General features: G+C 47.0%; 1 protein-coding gene across 2 annotated transcripts; it reads left to right on the top strand.

The window, feature by feature from the left end:
- Nucleotides 1-391: 391 nt before the first annotated feature.
- LOC134540680 (katanin p60 ATPase-containing subunit A-like 1) lies at nucleotides 392-20533 on the top strand. Of its 2 annotated transcripts, none has more exons than XM_063383553.1 (8): nucleotides 392-414; nucleotides 816-966; nucleotides 4319-4682; nucleotides 8761-8940; nucleotides 11758-11894; nucleotides 14142-14254; nucleotides 18877-19003; nucleotides 20224-20533. In XM_063383553.1, the coding sequence occupies exons 1-8, from the start codon at nucleotides 393-395 to the stop codon at nucleotides 20420-20422; spliced, it is 1293 nt and encodes a 430-aa protein (XP_063239623.1). In that variant the 5' UTR covers nucleotide 392; the 3' UTR covers nucleotides 20423-20533. The 2 variants fall into 2 exon arrangements, with proteins under 2 accessions (XP_063239623.1, XP_063239625.1); XM_063383555.1 differs by having other exon boundaries at nucleotides 399-414; nucleotides 14145-14254; nucleotides 20224-20521.
- The last annotated feature ends 365 nt before the right edge of the window (nucleotides 20534-20898 follow it).

The raw sequence follows: 20898 nt of genomic DNA, 5'->3' as shown, positions 1-20898 counted from the left end.
AATCTTCAGCTTCATTTTGTGGGAAGGCAGGTAACCCCCAGGCAAGACGTGGCATATTTTGTTATGTCATACCAGAAATGTTTTTCATCTCATTCTCATTTATATATAACATGACGTTTTAAGTACAAAACAGCCAAAATAATTTTTCGCACAGTTGCAATCACTTTTACAAAGCAAATAGTATCAAGTAGATGAATTAACATTACTAACATAAAACTTTGTTGTAGAACCTCTATCCCGAGTTTTTTTTTGTTTGCTGGTAGTTATGGGCTCACCCAACAGAAAGCATCACATGTCGCGCGAAACATGGTATCAGTTTCCACTGTAGGAGTCTGTGGTGTGAAGTGCTGTGTCCTCATGGGAAGCCTTCTTTTTTTTGTTTATTGTAACTCATGATAACTAATGGCCAATTAGGTTAGGTTAGCTACATTATAAATACTTAAAAACATTTTGGACGGTTTATTTGGTTAGGATAGCTACATTAAAGATACTATCAAATTATGTAAACGGTTTCCTAGCCCTGGATAGCTACATATTAAAAAGTTATTTGCTGAGCAACCATAAAATGATTTTACAGTATTTTTAATGTAGCTATACTTACCTAACATAACCAACCATCCACAATGTTTTAAAGTATTTTTAATGTAGCTAACCTATCCTAATCGACCGCAAAATTTAATGCCACACCGGTTTATACAATGAGATAGAACGGAAAAAAAAGAGCGAGCATGAACTTCGGTGAACTTCGGGTGTGGCTCTCTCGTCTGTGAAATGAAGGCTTCCCGCTCAGGGTCGTTGTGCGCTGCACTGCGCAGGCCCGCAGCTGCCGCGGTCCACGGGCGAGGCGGGAGGGCGGCCCAGGCCTGCCAACTCACCGCCCGCCGCTGACAAGTGGGTGGCGTCTCTGCGCAGGCGCGACCCGGAGATACAGCCCGCGCTGCCGGCCATTAACCCCGTCCGCACCAGGTACTCTTCGTCGGAACCTTCTGGAACCACCCCAGCCGCACTCTCCGCCACCTTGAACATTCATAACCTGGGATGCTTTGATAAAACCACTGAACTTGAAACTATGATAAGTTAGAACGATCATAACTTAGAAACGCACAACTTAGAACTGGCATAACTGTGAAACATTTAACTAAGAAACACATGTCTTAGAAACAAACAACTTAGAACTGGCATAAATGTGAAACATTTTATTTAGAAACATGCAACTTAGAAACATAATAACTTAGAAAATTCTATCTTGTGTGTGTTCTGAGTTACGAAAGCCCTCCTTTTGTGGACCATCAGTCACCATACAGCAACCCAATAACGAAAGGCATCGTGGTGTGTTCCAGCAGTAAGTATGTATAGACAGGCATTCAGTCATTCAGCGAATGTTGCAGTAGTTCAATGTTCTGGGTGCACTGGCATGTATTCCCTTGAAGTAATCCATTAACACGGACTCCCTAGAGTCACAGGGAAATTGATAGGCAGTTCCATTGCATCTTTGAGGTGTCTGAAGAGGAGACACAGGGGGAGACTGAGGCAACTCGTCCAAGGATAATTGCCACCACCCCCTTCCCCTAACCATTCGTGTAACCTGTCGTTGACTCATAGGAATCCCCATCTTCCGACTATCACACGGTGCTTAACCAAGTCTTTATCACATCTCTGGGACCCCGCAGACAACCCAGAGAGCCTGTTATCTGGCAGGAGTCCATCCGAACCTCTACTAGACGTCCAGGCTAGCACCGGAGCCATATCCCCGCTCACAGTATCCGTCCTTCAACGATGTGGTGACCCCTCTGGACGTGCTTCAAGCGATCAGAGCCACCAACTGCCAGTGAGAGTCGTCACCATGCGACATGGGCGGGCAGAGAGAACCTCAGCGGGGAATCCCAGCTTCACAAGTGTCGTCCCAGAGTTCTCCTGCACTTGCGGGCTGGCACGGTCTGTCACCCCGAAGAGCTAGCACGGTAACTGCCGCGGTCTATGGGACACGGGGCCAGCCCCCTGGGACACTCCACCGGCCAGGCGTCCCCTGAGCTCACCTGCACCCAGACTAGCCTTTACCGTCACTCCATTGGTTCTTTACGACGAGCCAAGGCCTTTAGGGACTCCACGGCCTTAGGGGCCCGGGCAGTGCTGACCCCTCTGGTAAGGTTTCCGAACCAACTGCTGGTCCACCCCACCAGACACCTCTTCCCAACGCTGGGGATGTCGAGGGACAAGCACTCCCCGTCAGAGCTCACTTTGGTTTACACCCTTGGTTCCTCAAGGAGGTGGTGACCGTGACTCTGTTGGACTCTGCCTCGGAATGCAGTGCTGGCAATGGCAGATGCTGGTGATGCAGTCTGTTACACGTGACTCTCTCTTGATGACTGGTGTAACTTAAATGTTCCCTTAAAATGACTTTTGGAGACCGGTGGATCTTTTAGTTTCAAAAGGCTGGAAAAAAAGGCATGATTTCGTCTGAATATAAGTGCCTCTATATTTATTTAACCATTATTTACTTTAATGTCAATAAAGAAAACATTGATTTTACAAACAGGTTAAAAAGGAAAACAAATCTATGTATAAGTATTGACAAAATATGTTAAAATTATAACATTCAATAAGGTGGTTGACAAATATATTAAACTTATTAAATTATATTAAGAAAAATATTAAATTTACAACATTTAACATATGGGCCAGCCCGAATTACAATATTATCATTAAGTTTACATTTGGCATACTTAGAACGGAATCAAAAACAATCAGTTAACATAAGCAATCCCCAGTTTTTAGAGTTATCAAGGTTCCGCAATAAATATTTTTGGATGTTCCTGTCTCTTTAATGTAGTTATCTGCTGGGCATGCTGAAACATCACAAAAATCTGGAGGACTGGAGTTTTGACGTTAGCTGGCCGAAGGTGATGTGTTACATGGTACCGGGGTACCTTAGTCGTGCACCTTCCCGGAGGAAGCAGTCGAGGGTGGTGTGGTCAAGTCCACAACCGATTCTTGGACCCTGCCTGCGAACAAGCCCGAATCAAACATGTTCAGAACTGGTTCACAGACAGTTAGTAAAATAGGCAGAAAATGTCGTGGTGGTCGGGGAATAAAGAATGACGACAACTCACCAGACAGGGAGGTGGCTTCTAGCGTCAGCAGAGTCGCCCGCCAGGGTGCGAACATCGCGAACACGCGTTGTTGTCGCGGACGTTTCCAGAATTTAAAATCATAATTTAATTTTGCAAAGTTTACCTACCTCCATAAAACACGCAGACTGACTAATTAATGATTAAAAATTAGTTGTAGGGAGAACCTCCCTTGCCTAGTTGACTACATATTTGCACAACGACCGGACTGAAGTCTTGTTGTGCGGCTCGCCGACGATGCTATGTTGTCCGTCTGCTCTCGCAACGCGAAGTATTTTCGGGGCGGCAGCGACTCGTAATTAAAAAGGCAAAGTCAATCAAAAGAAAGGGAGGAGAATTTGGCTTCCCGACTGGAAGGTTCAGAAGATTTCCGAAGGGGGGGGGGGGGGGGGTCGAGAAATACTGACTTCGATATCTTGAAGTTGGTGGTACTGGCCGATGTCAACGCGACCTATTGAGGTGTGTCTGAAACTAGAAAATATCGACTCGCATGAGGCGACTGCTAAAGCATTGAGCTTATGGAGAGGACTAGTGCAGCGCTCTGGTGGCTTGGAAATGAACTACGGGGCATTGTTTGTCGTGTGAGGTGCCAGGGGGCAGCCGTTTAGCAGGCGTTCAAACACCCAGGGGAAGTAACTCGCAAATCTGCCAAGAGAGGGCAGACGCGGTACCTTCGCAGACCGATGGGTGTCCTTGGATTCAGCCGGGGTCAGTGACCGGCCAGTGAACGGGGCCTGGTTCCCTGGAAAGGCAGGAGAGAGGTGGTGGAGGTGCAAACTGTGCCGCGGTGGTAAATTAAGCCCAAGATGTGCCGGTAGCTTGAGCCAAACGACTCGCGGGCGTGCCTCCGGGCTGCTTGCGTCAGAGGAGCTTCTAGAAAAACAAGTGCCCAGGGAGAACGCCGAGATAAGCCGTCTTGATCACGGCTCGGAGGAGAATTACAGGCGACGGACGTGCACCAAAGCGAGAACAAGACGAGCGCGCCTGCCGTGTCATTAGATGGTTGGCAAAAATTAGATACAGCACTGGGAAGGGATTGGGGAACTAGCCTGACAAAGATTATATGGGGAGAGTACAGGAGGCGGAAAAAGTTTAAGCGTTAGCAGCAAAAATGACTGGCAAAATTATTTTTTAAAAAATTCAAATTTAGAATTGTGCCAGAAATACTAATTGGTGGATCGTCCTTGCAGGAGCTCCGGCCTGCCGCTGAACCAGCGCAAGTCGCGCTCGGTGGACCGCCTGCCGCGCGCCGTGGCCAGGGAGCGGTCCTCGCGAGGAGTGGACCTCGCACTGAGACCCACGGTCAAGAAGCTGTCCCTGTGCAGCGAGCAGCCCGAGCCGGTCCCCGCCGACGACCGGGACAAGGAGCCGGAGGGCTCGCCGCGGGTGTTCGTGCCCAGCGGCTACGAGCAGCACCTGGTGGACACCTTGGAGAAGGACATCCTGCAGAGGAACCCCGACGTGCAGTGGGGCAAGGTGGCGGGCCTGCACGAGGCCAAGGCCATCCTGCAGGAGGCGGTGGTGCTGCCCAACCTCATGCCGGACTTCTTCAAGGTCCGTCCTTCGAGCGTCCCACGTCCTTGATTCCATAACATTTCTCGGGCATGTCGCTCTTGCACTGTTTGTGATGGGGAAAAATTCATGAAATGAAAATGAAAACGCACACCCACACAGCACAAGCTACATCAGCTGATGTCAAACAGATAAAACCATATTACGCATTATTGACAGCACACAAGTTCCACGCACTGGAGGATCCTTGATTCCATAACATTTCTCGGGCATACACTATTGCAGTTTTACACTGTTTGTGATGGAAAAAAAAATCATGAAATGAAAATGAAAACACAAATCCACAGAGCACACGCTACATCAGCTGGTGTCAATCAGATAAACCCAACGATGAACCCAAACACGCATTATTGACAGCACACAAGTTCCATGCCCTGGGGGATCCTTAATTCCATAACATTTCTCGGTCATGTCGCTATTTTTAGTTTTGCACTGTTTGTGATGGAAAAAAATTCATGAAATGAAAATGAAACACAAACCCACAGAGCACAAGCAGCTGATGTAAATCAGATAAACCCAACGATGAACCCAAACCAGGGGTGAAGCCAGGGGGGGGTTTTAGGGGTTCAACCCCCCCCCCCCCCCCTTAGCACCAAATATTTAATTAATTTCTTATTCATCACTCAAACAAATTTCATATTAAAATTAATAAAAATTTTACCATTACAATATTTAAATTAAAGTATCGAAAACTGCTAAAATAGCACTATTTTACACCTTAAAATACAAATTTTCCCGGGGGAGGGACCCCGGACCCCCCGCTTTAATACAGGGGGGGGGGGGGGGCATGCTTCTTAACACCCCCCATACACAAATCCTGGCTACGCCACTGACCCAAACACGCATTATTGACAGCACACAAGTTCCACGCACTGGGGGATCCTTCATTCCATAACATTTCTCGGGCATACAGTATTGCAGTTTTACACTGTTTGTGATGGAAAAAAAATCATGAAATGAAAATGAAAACACAAACCCACAGAGCACAAGCTACATCAGCTGATGTCAATCAGATAATCCCAACGATGACATTAACCAGGCATTATCGACATCACACAAGTTCCATGCACTGGGGGGATCATGATTCAATAACATTTCTCGGGCATGTCGCTATTGCAGTTTTGCACTGTTTGTGATGGAAAAAATTCATGAAATAAAAATAAAAACTCAAAACTACAGAGAACAAGCTACATCAGCTGATGTCAAACAGATAAACCTAAACACGTCTTATTGACTACACTAGAACACATTCTAACTAAAATATCAGACAGCTCAACAATTCCACATGTTGATGACTAAATTCCTTCCATGGAATTCTTGTGCTGTATGGTTGAATGGTTTGTATGTAATCTATAATCTAAATATGTTTAAATTTTTTTTTTTAAAGATGAAAAATTACTCATTTGGATGATATTGTATTATTTACGAGTATATTGGTCACAATCACCATTCGTTGAGGATTAAGGGCAGTAAGTAAAATATATACTTACCTTAATGGCTATCAGTTGAACGGTATAGAAATTGTATGTGCTGAAGCACCATATAGTGTTGAGTTATTGCTAAATGGATATCAGGAGAGTATTCTCCGTGCTCAAATATCTATGTATACCAATTTTCACGGCGATCTGTTTGTCGGTATTGAAGTTGATGCGCTGCAGTGCCATCTAGTGTCGAGTTGTAGCAAATTGGATAGCATAAAAACCTTCTCCATTTATTTACATTATATATATATATGAGAGAGAGGTAAATAAATAAACACTGGAAGGGCAACATCTGTCGGGTTCTGCTAGTATTGATCTACAGTTTATAAACTTCTGTAACCTTTTAAGAATGTAATGTACGGTACATAACATCTTTGAGTTCTCCAATATTACACAATGATCGATTAAACATAATCTCATTTTTCATACAGTGAAACATTATGCATGTTTTTAACTCAGCGTGGATTCACACGTACACTGCTGGAATGAACTGTGGCTGGCGGTGACGACATGGTGGGCGTGTCCGCAGGGTATACGCAGGCCGTGGAAGGGCGTGCTAGCGGTGAAGACATGGTGGGCGTGTCCGCAGGGTATCCGCAGGCCGTGGAAGGGCGTGCTGGCGGTGACGACATGGTGGGCGTGTACGCAGGGTATCCGCAGGCCGTGGAAGGGCGTGCTGGCGGTGATGACGTGGTTTGGGCGTGTCCGCAGGGTATCCGCAGGCCGTGGAAGGGCGTGCTGGCGGTGACGACATGGTGGACGTGTCCGCAGGGTATCCGCAGGCCGTGGAAGGGCGTGCTGGCGGTGATGACGTGGTTTGGGCGTGTCCGCAGGGTATCCGCAGGCCGTGGAAGGGCGTGCTGGCGGTGACGACATGGTGGGCGTGTCCGCAGGGTATCAGCAGGCCGTGGAAGGGCGTGCTGGCGGTGATGACGTGGTTTGGGCGTGTCCGCAGGGTATCCGCAGGCCGTGGAAGGGCGTGCTGGCGGTGATGACATGGTGGGCGTGTCCGCAGGGTATCCGCAGGCCGTGGAAGGGCGTGCTGGCGGTGACGACATGGTGGGGCGTGTCCGCAGGGTATCCGCAGGCCGTGGAAGGGCGTGCTGGCGGTGACGACATGGTGGGCGTGTCCGCAGGGTATCCGCAGGCCGTGGAAGGGCGTGCTGGCGGTGATGACGTGGTTTGGGCGTGTCCGCAGGGTATCCGCAGGCCGTGGAAGGGAGTGCTGGCGGTGACGACATGGTGGGCGTGTCCGCAGGGTATCCGCAGGCCGTGGAAGGGCGTGCTGGCGGTGACGACATGGTGGGGCGTGTCCGCAGGGTATCCGCAGGCCGTGGAAGGGCGAGCTGGCGGTGACGACATGGTGGGCGTGTCCGCAGGGTATCCGCAGGCCGTGGACAGGGCGAGCTGGCGGTGACGACATGGTGGGCGTGTCCGCAGGGTATCCGCAGGCCGTGGAAGGGCGAGCTGGCTATGACGACATGGTGGGCGTGTCTGCAGGGTATCCGCAGGCCGTGGAAGGGCGTGCTGGCGGTGACGACATGGTGGGCGTGTCCGCAGGGTATCCGCAGGCCGTGGAAGGGCGTGCTGGCGGTGACGACATGGTGGGCGTGTCCGCAGGGTATCCGCAGGCCGTGGAAGGGCGTGCTGGCGGTGACGACATGGTGGGCGTGCCCGCAGGGTATCCGCAGGCCGTGGAAGGGCGTGCTGGCGGTGACGACATGTGGGTGTGTCCGCAGGGTATCCGCAGGCCGTGGAAGGACGTGCTGGCGGTGACGACATGTGGGCGTGTCCGCAGGGTATCCGCAGGCCGTGGAAGGGCGTGCTGGCGGTGACGACATGGTGGGCGTGTCCGCAGGGTATCAGCAGGCCGTGGAAGGGCGTGCTGGCGGTGATGACGTGGTTTGGGCGTGTCCGCAGGGTATCCGCAGGCCGTGGAAGGGCGTGCTGGCGGTGACGACATGGTGGGCGTGTCCGCAGGGTATCCGCAGGCCGTGGAAGGGCGTGCTGGCGGCGACGACATGGTGGGGCGTGTTCGCAGGGTATCCGCAGGCCGTGGAAGGGCGTGCTGGCGGTGACGACATGGTGGGCGTGTCCGCAGGGTATCCGCAGGCCGTGGAAGGGCGTGCTGGCGGTGACGACATGGTGGGCGTGTCCGCAGGGTATCCGCAGGCCGTGGAAGGGCGTGCTGGCGGTGACGACATGTGGGCGTGTCCGCAGGGTATCCGCAGGCCGTGGAAGGGCGTGCTGGCGGTGACGACATGGTGGGCGTGTCCGCAGGGTATCTGCAGGCCGTGGAAGGCCGTGCTGGTGGTGACGACATGGTGGGCGTGTCCGCAGGGTATTTGCAGGCCGTGGAAGGGCGTGCTGGCGGTGACGACATGTGGGCGTGTCCGCAGGGTATCCGCAGGCCGTGGAAGGGCGTGCTGGCGGTGACGACATGGTGGGCGTGTCCGCAGGGTATCCGCAGGCCGTGGAAGGGCGTGCTGGCGGTGACGACATGGTGGGCGTGTCCGCAGGGTATCCGCAGGCCGTGGAAGGGCGTGCTGGCGGTGACGACATGGTGGGCGTGTCCGCAGGGTATCCGCAGGCCGTGGAAGGGCGTGCTGATGGTAGGACCGCCGGGCACCGGCAAGACGCTGCTGGCGCGCGCCGTGGCCACCGAGTGCGGCACCACCTTCTTCAACGTGTCCTCCTCCACGCTTACCTCCAAGTACCGCGGCGAGTCAGAGAAGCTGGTGCGGCTGCTCTTCGAGATGGTGAGTCCCTCTGTTGCTGGGTGTACGACCGGGACGTCCCAACCTCGTGCGGCCTCGCCTAGTGTAAGTGGTGCCGCGGTACCTCAGTGGACGTCACTCGGCTATTAAGTATTATTTCAGGGCAATATAGATCATAAACACGTACATTATTACATTTCGATTCCATTAAAGTTTTATTGTAATGCAACACATGATTGCGTTCTTTATTATTGGTAAAGGGTATATATTCGAAGACACGATAATATGGCTTTAAGTGTCGAATATCCTACACCTGCACCCTAACCATATTCCTAGTACACGATAGGACACAGCCAGTACCTTATTCTTAGGGAAAGGACTTTGGTGTCATATTTTTTGCCGATCCGAAATTCCACGCATGCGCAGAGCACGATTTTCGTTGATTTCGTCCAGATGGCTGAATCGCGTCTGGCGCCATTGACTCGTACATAGTCACTTTCATGATCATCTGGGGGACGTACCTAGCGTTTTGGTGTGCCGAATGGAACTTTATGATATAGAAACTATTCTGGAATAAATTTTGTACGCTTTAATGGTCATAACAAGAAATAATCGCAACTTCAAAAGTACGTGAGAAAATTAAACGATCGGTTATAGTTTAGTGCGACGGTGCTGCTATCCCTAGGAATATTGGCATAACAATTGTGTCGATGATCGGGTAACATCCGCTAGATTGTTTTGGAACTAGTTTCTACCCTCGCGCAGGGCACCTTTTATTAAAACGGTTGCCGATATGTTTCCCTTATTGGGATTCTTTTTGGACACGATCTGGAAATCGTCCCGTGAGTTATGTTGCTGTGTTCTTCTTTAAATGAGTCATGCAATGAATAATTTTGATTTAATACTAATTCTTGGACGCACGCCATTGAAGTTTTGCACTGTTTGTCATGGGAAAAAAATTCATAAATGCAAAAAAAGAAATAAAAATGCTCAGAAAACAAGCCTAAATCAGCTCATGTCAAACAGATAAACACAACGATGAACCTAAACAGGCATCATGGACAACACAACAGCACAGACGAACACATTCAAACTTAAATTCGTCGGCTTACTTCTAAAACCTCGTAAGTCCAGATTTTTCCAGTTTTATATTTCGGATGTGTTTGGTGTATTTTTTTCATTTTTTCATAGTGCATATGCTGATAAAACTTCGTAACTCAACTCTACTTAGTCTCTTTTCTATTCACAAATTATAAAACCTCCTATCTTTGTCAGTCGAAACCGTGCTCCAAAAGCTCATAAGTTCTCATGTAAAATTGACTGAAATGGAGTTACGAGGTTTTAGAAGTAAGCCGACGATATCAGCTAGCATAAGAATTCGGTAGAAGAAATTAAGTCATGAAAAAATTAATGATACATAGCACAGACTAACGCAGTGGGCGAATAACGACGATACAGTAAATGCAGACCGACTACAATATCTGGACGACGCAGCAAATATGCGATCACGATAGCAACTGTTAATCTTCATCGTTGTGTTGTTTTCATCTGTTTATCAGTTGATTTAGGCTTGTGTTCTGTGGGTTTCTGTTATTTTTTTTATTTCTTATTTTGCCGTTTATGAATATTTCCCATGACAAATAGTGCGAAACCGCAACGGTGCATGCCCAAGAAGTTGTACTGACTGATGTGTCCAGCACGTCTCCTCGACGTGGCGGGGAACCACGCATGACTTAGAACAGTCTCAACTTAGAAACCTCGAAAAAATCCACGTAACTTAGAACTGTCATAAGTTAGAACGATCATAACTTAAGAAACACGCAACGCAGAACCACACAACTTCGAAACGTCGTAACGTAGAAAGTCATAACTTAGAACTATCGCGACTTCGAAACTCACAACTTAGAACGGTCATAACTTAGAAACAGACAACTTAGTACGTCCATAACTTAGACTATTCTATCCTGTGCGTTTCTAAGTCACGTGTTTCTAAGTTGTGCGTTTCTAATTTGTGCGTTTCTAAGTTTTGCGTTTATAAGTTGTGCGTTTCTAAGGTGTGGGTTTCTAAGGTGTGTGTTTCTAAGGCATGTGTTTCTAAGGCGTGTGTTTCTAAGGTGCGGGTTTATAAGGTGTGCATTTTAAGTTGTGGGTTTCTAAGTTGTGCGTTTCTAAGTTGTGCATTTCTAAGGTGTGTGTTTCTAAGTTGTGGGTTTCTAAGTTGTGCATTTTAAGTTGTGGGTTTCTAAGGTGTGTGTTTCTAAGTTGTGTGTTTCTAATGTGTGGTTTCTAAGGCGTGTGTTTCTAAGTCGTGTGTTTCTAAGGCGTGTGTTTCTAAGGTGTGTGTTTCTAAGGTGTGCATTTTAAGTTGTGGGTTTCTAAGTTGTGCGTTTCTAAGTTGTGCATTTCTAAGGTGTGTGTTTCTAAGGTGCGGGTTTCTAAGGTGTGCATTTTAAGTTGTGGGTTTCTAAGTTGTGCGTTTCTAAGTTGTGCATTTCTAAGGTGTGTGTTTCTAAGGTGCGGGTTTCTAAGGTGTGCATTTTAAGTTGTGGGTTTCTAAGTTGTGCGTTTATAAGTTGTGCATTTCTAAGGTATGTGTTTCTAAGGTGCGGGTTTCTAAGGTGCGGGTTTATAAGGTGTGCGTTTCTAAGTTGTGCATTTCTAAGGTGTGTTTCTAAGGTGTGTGTTTCTAAGGTGCGGGTTTCTAAGGTGTGCATTTTAAGTTGTGGGTTTCTAAGGTGTGTGTTTCTAAGTTGTGTGTTTCTAATGTGTGGTTTCTAAGTTGTGCATTTCTAAGGCGTGTGTTTCTAAGGTGTGTGTTTCTAAGTGGTGACGGAGGCGGGACGTGACGTGCTGTCGCAGGCGCGGTTCCACGCGCCCAGCACCATCTTCGTGGACGAGATGGACAGCCTGTGCTCGCAGCGCGGCACCGACTCCGAGCACGAGGCGTCGCGCCGCTTCAAGGCCGAGCTGCTCATCCAGATGGACGGCCTCAGCAGGTCAGCTCCTGAGCCGCTGAGCCACTGAGCCAGTCCCCCGGGGGAGGGGGGGGGGGGCAGCAGCTATCCGCCAGTGTGTGGCAGGTCCCAACATGCTCGCCCCGAGCCCACAGCGAGTGTGCTGTCTGCTGTCGCACCAGCATGTCTTTCAATGACAATATAGTTGTTTGGGAGAAGTTAATAAATTTAGATAGCACCTTTCGACCAGTGTGGGATATAAGGAGTAAGGAATATGTCAATAGGCATATCAAACGAGAGTTCCACGAACAGCTAGTGAAAAAAAAAAAGCCAGAGAAATGTTGACTTTGTGAAGGAAAAAAAAAATGACAATTTACGCGCAAGCTTTCGTCGTGAACTGCGAAAAATTAAAACATCCAAACAAAATAATCCGCCAAACAGCGCAATGCTACTTGCAGCCATTGTGAAGTACAACACCGACTGTTTCTATCAGAGAAAGAGACGAGCATGCCCGTGTAGTGTAGCCATGCAGCCATGCACCGAGCATATCCGCTAGTGTATGGGGCGCTTAAACTAACACACAGTCATGGGGACTGTCGACAGAACTGAAAACTTATATCTTTGTTTTTAAATGTGTTACATGACATCAATTCTACGTCAAGTACACGTAAGAAAATTATTTTTGGTATTATATCAGCATGATATCATTTATCCTTACATCATTTTTTTTAAAGTCAAAACAGATGTCAAAGTTACATAAAAAAAATTCATTACCTAGCTATTCTTCCAGTGTTTCACCTCCAACTCTGTTGTCGAAAAGGTATAGATGGATAGAAAAATTCAAAAGTGTGACAGCGACTTCAACGAAGCCAAATTAAAAATAATACAAATCGCAATGGCTTGAAATCTGTTGAAACTAAAGATGGTTTCTTTCAATTCCTTCCCTTCCCTTCCCTTCCCTTTACCGGGGTTATGTACATTAGCCAGATTTTGCTCGCATTTTTTAAATTTGGGTTCTGCATTCACCAATTCATACTTAATAGCATGCTAAAAGAAAAAAAAAAAAAAAATATTTTTTTTGACCGAACAAAAACTTCCCACAGAAGTGGATGACATGTATCAAAAAACAATTTTACAGAATAATACTTCCTCCTCAGCGTGAGTCAACTGAAAATCAGTTACAGTGACAATGTCTTCTCGGGAAGCCTTCTATTCACAGACGAGAGAGCCACACCCGAAGTTCCCCGAAGTTCAAGCTGGCTTTTTTTTTATTTCCGTTCTATCTCATTGTATAAACCGGTGTGGCATTAAATTTTGCGGTCGATTAGGATAAGTTAGCTACATTATAAATACTTTAAAACATGTTAGGTAAGTATAGCTACATTAAAAATACTGTAAAATCATTTTATGGTTGCTTAGCAAATAACTTTTTTAATGTGTAGCTATCCAGGGCTAGGAAACCGTTTACATGATTTCACAGTATCTTTAACGTAGCTATCCTAACCAAATCAACCGTCCGCAATGTTTTAAAGTATTTGTAATGTAGCTAACCTAACCTAATTTACCATTAGTATCCTTTTATCAACACCGCCCTATATTTATTTACACTGAACCAAAGAAAACCCCCCGAAGATGCACAATCGGGAGTTTGGCTCTCTCGTCTGTGAAGTAAGGCTTCCCGCTCCCGACTGGTCGCGTGGTGGTGTGGTGGTGTGGTGGTGTGGTGGTGTGGTGGTGTGGTCACGTGGTGGTGTGGTCGTGTGGTGGTGTGGTGGTGTGGTCACGTGGTGGTGTGGTGGTGTGGTCACGTGGTGGTGTGGTGGTGTGGTCACGTGGTGGTGTGGTGGTGTGGTCACGTGGTGGTGTGGTGGTGTGGTCACGTGGTCGTGTGGTGGTGTGGTCACGTGGTGGTGTGGTGGTGTGGTCACGTGGTGGTGTGGTGGTGTGGTCACGTGGTGGTGTGGTGGTGTGGTCACGTGGTGGTGTGGTGGTGTGGTCACGTGGTGGTGTGGTGGTGTGGTCACGTGGTCGTGTGGTGGTGTGGTGGTGTGGTCACGTGGTGGTGTGGTGGTGTGGTCACGTGGTGGTGTGGTGGTGTGGTCACGTGGTCGTGTGGTGGTGTGGTGGTGTGGTCACGTGGTGGTGTGGTGGTGTGGTCACGTGGTGGTGTGGTGGTGTGGTCACGTGGTGGTGTGGTGGTGTGGTCACGTGGTGGTGTGGTGGTGTGGTCACGTGGTCGTGTGGTGGTGTGGTGGTGTGGTCACGTGGTGGTGTGGTGGTGTGCCGCAGCAGCAGCGAGGACAAGGTCATCACGGTGCTGGGAGCCACGAACCACCCCTGGGATGTGGACGAGGCCTTCCGCCGCCGCTTCGAGAAGAGGGTGTACATCCCGCTGCCCAACGGTGCGTGTGCTCCGAGCTGCTTCCAACAGATGACAAATTCTGGACATGTCGGTTCAAAAAGAAATTGGTTGTCTGTAAAGTTGGTTCAAGGACGATAGTTTAACGTGACAACGTCATAACAAAACATTGATGAAATGATTGCATAATTTCATGAATAAAAATTGAATCATTTTTTTTATTTCAATAATAAAAGAATAAATACTTTAAATTATACTAGTAATCAGATTTTTAAAATGCAAGAATGATTAACCTTTATTGCCGAAATTGTTGTTGTAAAAAGCAATGAAAACCACATTAACTTTTCACTTCACTTTATAAACAGTCGACGAAACAGTTCACGTGTAGATGACTTGTAATTAATTTTAAAAATTGGCGTTTAGCTATAGAGTTTAAATATAATTAAGAACAAGTTTTCATATAAATAAAGTGTAATCAAATATCTGTCATCAATTATACGAATCACCATAATTTTTTAGTCAATTGTAACATAACCTATTATTACTGCACTCGCCGACAACGTAACGGAACACAGCGTAACGGAACAATGAGCGTAACGGGACACTTTTTTCGTGCGTGCAGCCGGCGTTCTTCGATTTATTAGACGTTGTCACGTCAAAAAAATAAAGACAATGATTAAAATTTAGCTCTATTAATAAATGTCCGAGGAATCTTTTTGAAGTGAAACTTCTTTGGGTGCGACAAAGAGTAAAATTTCTTAGTCTAAATTCAATGCAACGTTTTCGTGCGGCATTGTTTTGAAACGTTTCTGACGCGAAAATGACAGAGAATAGATATTTGGCCAAAGAGATATAGAGCACTATGGTATGTACGTTGTTGGGCTCGTTTTCGGTCTTCTCAATGTGCGATGATTCGTTTCTTGCAATAAAGAGATGGATGGACGAAAGAATACGACAGTGTCCGCGTGCGTTTGCTTCAGAAAATATATAAAGGCATCCTATACCATCAGCTGTGAGTGCCGTGAATTATAAATTTGCTACCAGCGTGCTCGCGTACCTCCTTGTTCAACCAGCAACGCAGAGAGCACTTTTGAGACAGTCCCTGCATTTCCCGTATATAAAGCGCTACCTGTAAAGAATTTCATATATCGTTCAGAGATTTGGAATGTTCCAAATAGCAGAATTTTTTTTAAAAAACAGAAACATGCACAGTTTAACGTTATGGTACGAGTCTTTTCAATAATGAGTAATATTTATTGTTGTTTAAAAATTACATAATGATCCTAAGCAGATATTTTGTTTTTTAATGATTATATAGAAAATTTTCTTCTTTCTATCTTTACCTCTCTCTGCCATTTTACACCTTACGAGTATACAAATAGTATGTTCTTTTGCAAGGAAAATCCTTAGAAACTGACATGCCTGTCAGATCACTTGTGGAACAGCAAGGCAACTCGGCCGGTATTGTGTGAAGCGGAGGACTGTGTCGTGTGAGGTGGAGGAAAGAGTAGTGTGAGGAGGAGGAGAAAAGAGTAGTGTGAGGAGGAGGAGTAAAGAGTAGTGTGAGGAGGAGGAGTAAAGAGTAGTGTGAGGAGGAGGAGAAAAGAGTAGTGTGAGGAGGAGGAGTAAAGAGTAGTGTGAGGAGGAGGAGTAAAGAGTAGTGTGAGGAGGAGGAGAAAAGAGTAGTGTGAGGAGGAGTAAAGAGTAGTGTGAGGAGGAGGAGTAAAGAGTAGTGTGAGGAGGAGGGGTAAAGAGTAGTGTGAGGAGGAGGGGTAAAGAGTAGTGTGAGGAGGAGGAGTAAAGAGTAGTGTGAGGAGGAGGAGAAAAGAGTAGTGTGAGGAGGAGGAGTAAAGAGTAGTGTGAGGAGGAGGAGTAAAGAGTAGTGTGAGGAGGAGGAGAAAAGAGTAGTGTGAGGAGGAGGAGTAAAGAGTAGTGTGAGGAGGAGGAGTAAAGAGTAGTGTGAGGAGGAGGGGTAAAGAGTAGTGTGAGGAGGAGGAGTAAAGAGTAGTGTGAGGAGGAGGAGTAAAGAGTAGTGTGAGGAGGAGGAGTAAAGAGTAGTGTGAGGAGGAGGAGTAAAGAGTAGTGTGAGGAGGAGGAGTAAAGAGTAGTGTGAGGAGGAGGAGTAAAGAGTAGTGTGAGGAGGAGGAGTAAAGAGTAGTGTGAGGAGGAGGAGTAAAGAGTAGTGTGAGGAGGAGGAGTAAAGAGTAGTGTGAGGAGGAGGGGTAAAGAGTAGTGTGAGGAGGAGGGGTAAAGAGTAGTGTGAGGAGGAGGGGTAAAGAGTAGTGTGAGGAGGAGGAGTAAAGAGTAGTGTGAGGAGGAGGAGTAAAGAGTAGTGTGAGGAGGAGGAGTAAAGAGTAGTGTGAGGAGGAGGAGTAAAGAGTAGTGTGAGGAGGAGGAGTAAAGATTAGTGTGAGGAGGAGGAGTAAAGATTAGTGTGAGGAGGAGGAGTAAAGAGTAGTGTGAGGAGGAGGAGTAAAGAGTAGTGTGAGGAGGAGGAGTAAAGAGTAGTGTGAGGAGGAGTAAAGAGTAGTGTGAGAAGGAGGAGTAAAGAGTAGTGTGAGGAGGAGGAGTAAAGAGTAGTGTGAGGATGAGGGGTAAAGAGTTGTGTGAGGAGGAGGAGTAAAGAGTAGTGTGAGGTGGAGGAGGACTGAGTAGTGTGAGGTGGAGGAGGACTAAGTAGTGTGAGGAGGTGGAGGAAAGAGTAGTGTGAGGAGGAGGAGTAAAGAGTAGTTTGAGGAGGAGGAGTAAAGAGTAGTGTGAGGAGTAGGGGTAAAGCGTAGTGTGAGGAGGAGGAGTAAAGAGTAGTGTGAGGAGGAGGGGTAAAGAGTAGTGTGAGGAGGAGGGGTAAAGAGTAGTGTGAGGAGGAGGAGTAAAGAGTAGTGTGAGGAGGAGGAGTAAAGAGTAGTGTGAGGAGGAGGAGTAAAGAGTAGTGTGAGGAGGAGTAAAGAGTAGTGTGAGGAGGAGGGGTAAAGAGTAGTGTGAGGAGGAGGAGTAAAGAGTAGTGTGAGGAGGAGGGGTAAAGAGTAGTGTGAGGAGGAGGAGTAAAGAGTAGTGTGAGGAGGAGGGGTAAAGAGTAGTGTGAGGAGGAGGTGTATAGAGTAGTGTGAGGAGGAGGAGTAAAGAGTAGTGTGAGGAGGAGGAGTAAAGAGTAGTGTGAGGAGGAGGAGTAATGAGTAGTGTGAGGAGGAGGAGTAAAGAGTAGTGTGAGGAGGAGGAGTAAAGAGTAGTGTGAGGAGGAGGAGTAAAGAGTAGTGTGAGGAGGAGGAGTAAAGAGTAGTGTGAGGATGAGGGGTAAAGAGTTGTGTGAGGAGGAGCAGTAAAGAGTAGTGTGAGGTGGAGGAGGACTGAGTAGTGTGAGGTGGAGGAGGACTGAGTAGTGTGAGGAGGTGGAGGAAAGAGTAGTGTGAGGAGGAGGAGTAAAGAGTAGTTTGAGGAGGAGGAGTAAAGAGTAGTGTGAGGAGGAGGGGTAAAGAGTAGTGTGAGGAGGAGGAGTAAAGAGTAGTGTGAGGAGGAGGGGTAAAGAGTAGTGTGAGGAGGAGGAGTAAAGAGTATTGTGAGGAGGAGGAGTAAAGAGTAGTTTGAGGAGGAGGAGTAAAGAGTAGTGTGAGGAGGAGTAAAGAGTAGTGTGAGGAGGAGGGGTAAAGAGTAGTGTGAGGAGGAGGAGTAAAGAGTAGTGTGAGGAGGAGGAGTAAAGAGTAGTGTGAGGAGGAGGAGTAAAGAGTAGTGTGAGGAGGAGGAGTAAAGAGTAGTGTGAGGAGGAGGAGTAAAGAGTAGTGTGAGGATGAGGGGTAAAGAGTTGTGTGAGGAGGAGGAGTAAAGAGTAGTGTGAGGTGGAGGAGGACTGAGTAGTGTGAGGTGGAGGAGGACTGAGTAGTGTGAGGAGGTGGAGGAAAGAGTAGTGTGAGGAGGAGGAGTAAAGAGTAGTTTGAGGAGGAGGAGTAAAGAGTAGTGTGAGGAGGAGGGGTAAAGAGTAGTGTGAGGAGGAGGAGTAGAGAGTAGTGTGAGGAGGAGGGGTAAAGAGTAGTGTGAGGAGGAGGAGTAAAGAGTAGTGTGAGGAGGAGGAGTAAAGAGTAGTGTGAGGAGGAGGAGTAAAGAGTAGTGTGAGGAGGAGGAGGACTGAGTAGTGTGAGGTGGAGGAGGACTGAGTAGTGTGAGGTGGAGGAGGACTGAGTAGTGTGAGGTGGAGGAGGACTGAGTAGTGTGAGGTGGAGGAAAGAGTAGTGTGAGGTGGAGGAGTAAAGAGTAGTGTGAGGAGGAGGAGGAAAGAGTAGTGTGAGGAGGAGGAGTAAAGAGTAGTGTGAGGAGGAGGAGTAAAGAGTAGTGTGAGGAGGAGGAGGACTGAGTAGTGTGAGGTGGAGGAGGACTGAGTAGTGTGAGGTGGAGGAGGACTGAGTAGTGTGAGGTGGAGGAGGACTGAGTAGTGTGAGGTGGAGGAAAGAGTAGTGTGAGGTGGAGGAGTAAAGAGTAGTGTGAGGAGGAGGAGGAAAGAGTAGTGTGAGGAGGAGGAGTAAAGAGTAGTGTGAGGAGGAGGGGTAAAGAGTAGTGTGAGGAGGAGGAGTAAAGAGTAGTGTGAGGAGGAGGAGGACTGAGTAGTGTGAGGTGGAGGAGGACTGAGTAGTGTGAGGTGGAGGAAAGAGTAGTGTGAGGTGGAGGACTGTGCTGCAGACGAGACGAGGGCCGCGCTGCTGAAGCTGTGCCTGGAGGGGGTCGCCGTGGACCCGGCCCTGGACACAGACGTCATCGCCGACCGCCTGCAGGGCTACACCGGCTCCGACATCAGCAACGTCTGCAGGTCCGCACCTCTTCTCTGTTCACTCTGTCTGGGCTTAACAAGACAAAGTAGAAGTGAAACATTTAGGGCCCCCGCCCACCCGGGCACACACTCCGTGCGCAGAGCTTCAGGGAAAACAACAGCGATTTCCAAACTTCTCAAGATATCCGAGTGGGGTCTGCTTGCGAAAAGCTTTTAAGAGTTCGCTGAGGGCCGAAAAGTACTTTTGATTTCGGATTAAGTTTTTAGTTGTATTTTTAGAAGAGTTAAAATGGCTAAAACACATGCTTTCAGAGTAATTTTTAGACGTAAAACAACCGGTACAGATTCTTAAAAGCACTTAAGGGACTTGTATTACACTTTTATCTTCATTTATCGGCCATGTAATGTAACGGTCACCGCTCATACGCACTGGGAGAAGACTGCGCGCCAGTCCAGAGGAGACACCGCGCTAGAAGCACCAGCGAGCGTCGCGCTATCATCCCGCCTCACTGACACACATACGCCCTTGAATGGGTGGGTCTTTCAAGGCCGTATATAAAGGGGGGGCAGAGAGGGTGAGTGACCCTTAGCACAAAATTTAAAATCATCACATTGTTAATAACAAACCAAAAAAAAAATGGTGTTCTAGAAATTTTACCTATTAAAAGTCTATACGAGTAACAAAGAAGATAAGCATGCAAGTAACTTGATTGGTCAATGTAAAAACAGCCCACATAAATTATTATATTTATAAAGTGTAGGTAATTTGATTAAATAGATATTTAACCTCAATAGACACAACCAAGTGCCCCAAAGGTTCAGCAGATACTTGCCATTGTTTGGAATCCCAAATTTGATTTATGTGCATGTGCCATAGTTTCTGATAGTACCCACGAATACAATGTTATTATATGTATGTAAATTATCGCTGTTCATTGAACACGAAGCATATTACTACTAGTTGTAAAGAACTGAAATTAAAATGTCAAAATTACTGTTGGAAACGTAATTAAAACAACTTATTTGTTATTAAAGCTCACAAGTAGATGTGACCAATTTAATTTCCTTATTCGCGTATATAAAAGAGTGTGCACTTGTTTGAATTTTGTACAGTTTTAAGTCCTCCTTCACTTACTATTTAACATTCTGGTGTACCTAGGCGACTAGTTCCTTACTGAGAACCATCAGGATGTTGTTTGCAAACATTAAGCTCTTTGAACTTTTCCGTGTTTGACTTCTTTTTTTTTTTTTTTTTTCAGAGACGCTGCTATGATGTCAATGAGAAGGAAGATATCAGGCAGGACTCCTTTGGAAATCAAGAAGATCAAGAAAGAAGACGTAGATCTTCCCGTGACGATGAAGGACTTCGAAGAAGCTCTGGCCAAGTGCAGGAAGAGTGTGTCCACGAACGACATCTCCAAGTACGAAGCGTGGATGGAAGAGTTTGGCTCCTGTTGACACGTCGAAGAGTTTTAATAATTTTGTTTTGTACTTATTTTATACGCAAATCCATGTGTCTCAAAAATTTATCAGTAAAGATTTAAAAAAAAAAATTCTTAAAATAACCAATCCTTGAATTTTATTTGCGGAAAATTCGTGCACCCATATTACAGATAGCTTTCTTGATCAACAATGGGCCAGTAACTCCCGGATGGCCAAACTGGCTCATGTGATCTGAAGCCATATTCTGTTGGCATTAACTTTACCTCGAGACATGCTGACTGTCGTGCATGAACTATGGCATTTATATAGTAAATATATATACAACTGGAGTTGGTCATGCATGCAGTGCTCCTGGACTCCTGGACTTTGGTGAAGACACTTTACCAGGCGTGGTCGAGCATCATTTCCGCAATTTCTTGGTTTCTGCAATATTAGTATTGGTGAGTTAAAATGTGGCTGCAACTACATCACAGAATTTCCACTGCTGAAAA

The sequence above is a fragment of the Bacillus rossius genome, chromosome 17 (genome assembly GCF_032445375.1).
Source record: "Bacillus rossius redtenbacheri isolate Brsri chromosome 17, Brsri_v3, whole genome shotgun sequence".
Taxonomy (NCBI): Eukaryota; Metazoa; Arthropoda; class Insecta; order Phasmatodea; family Bacillidae; genus Bacillus; species Bacillus rossius.
This window is presented reverse-complemented; position numbering and strand designations above follow the sequence as displayed.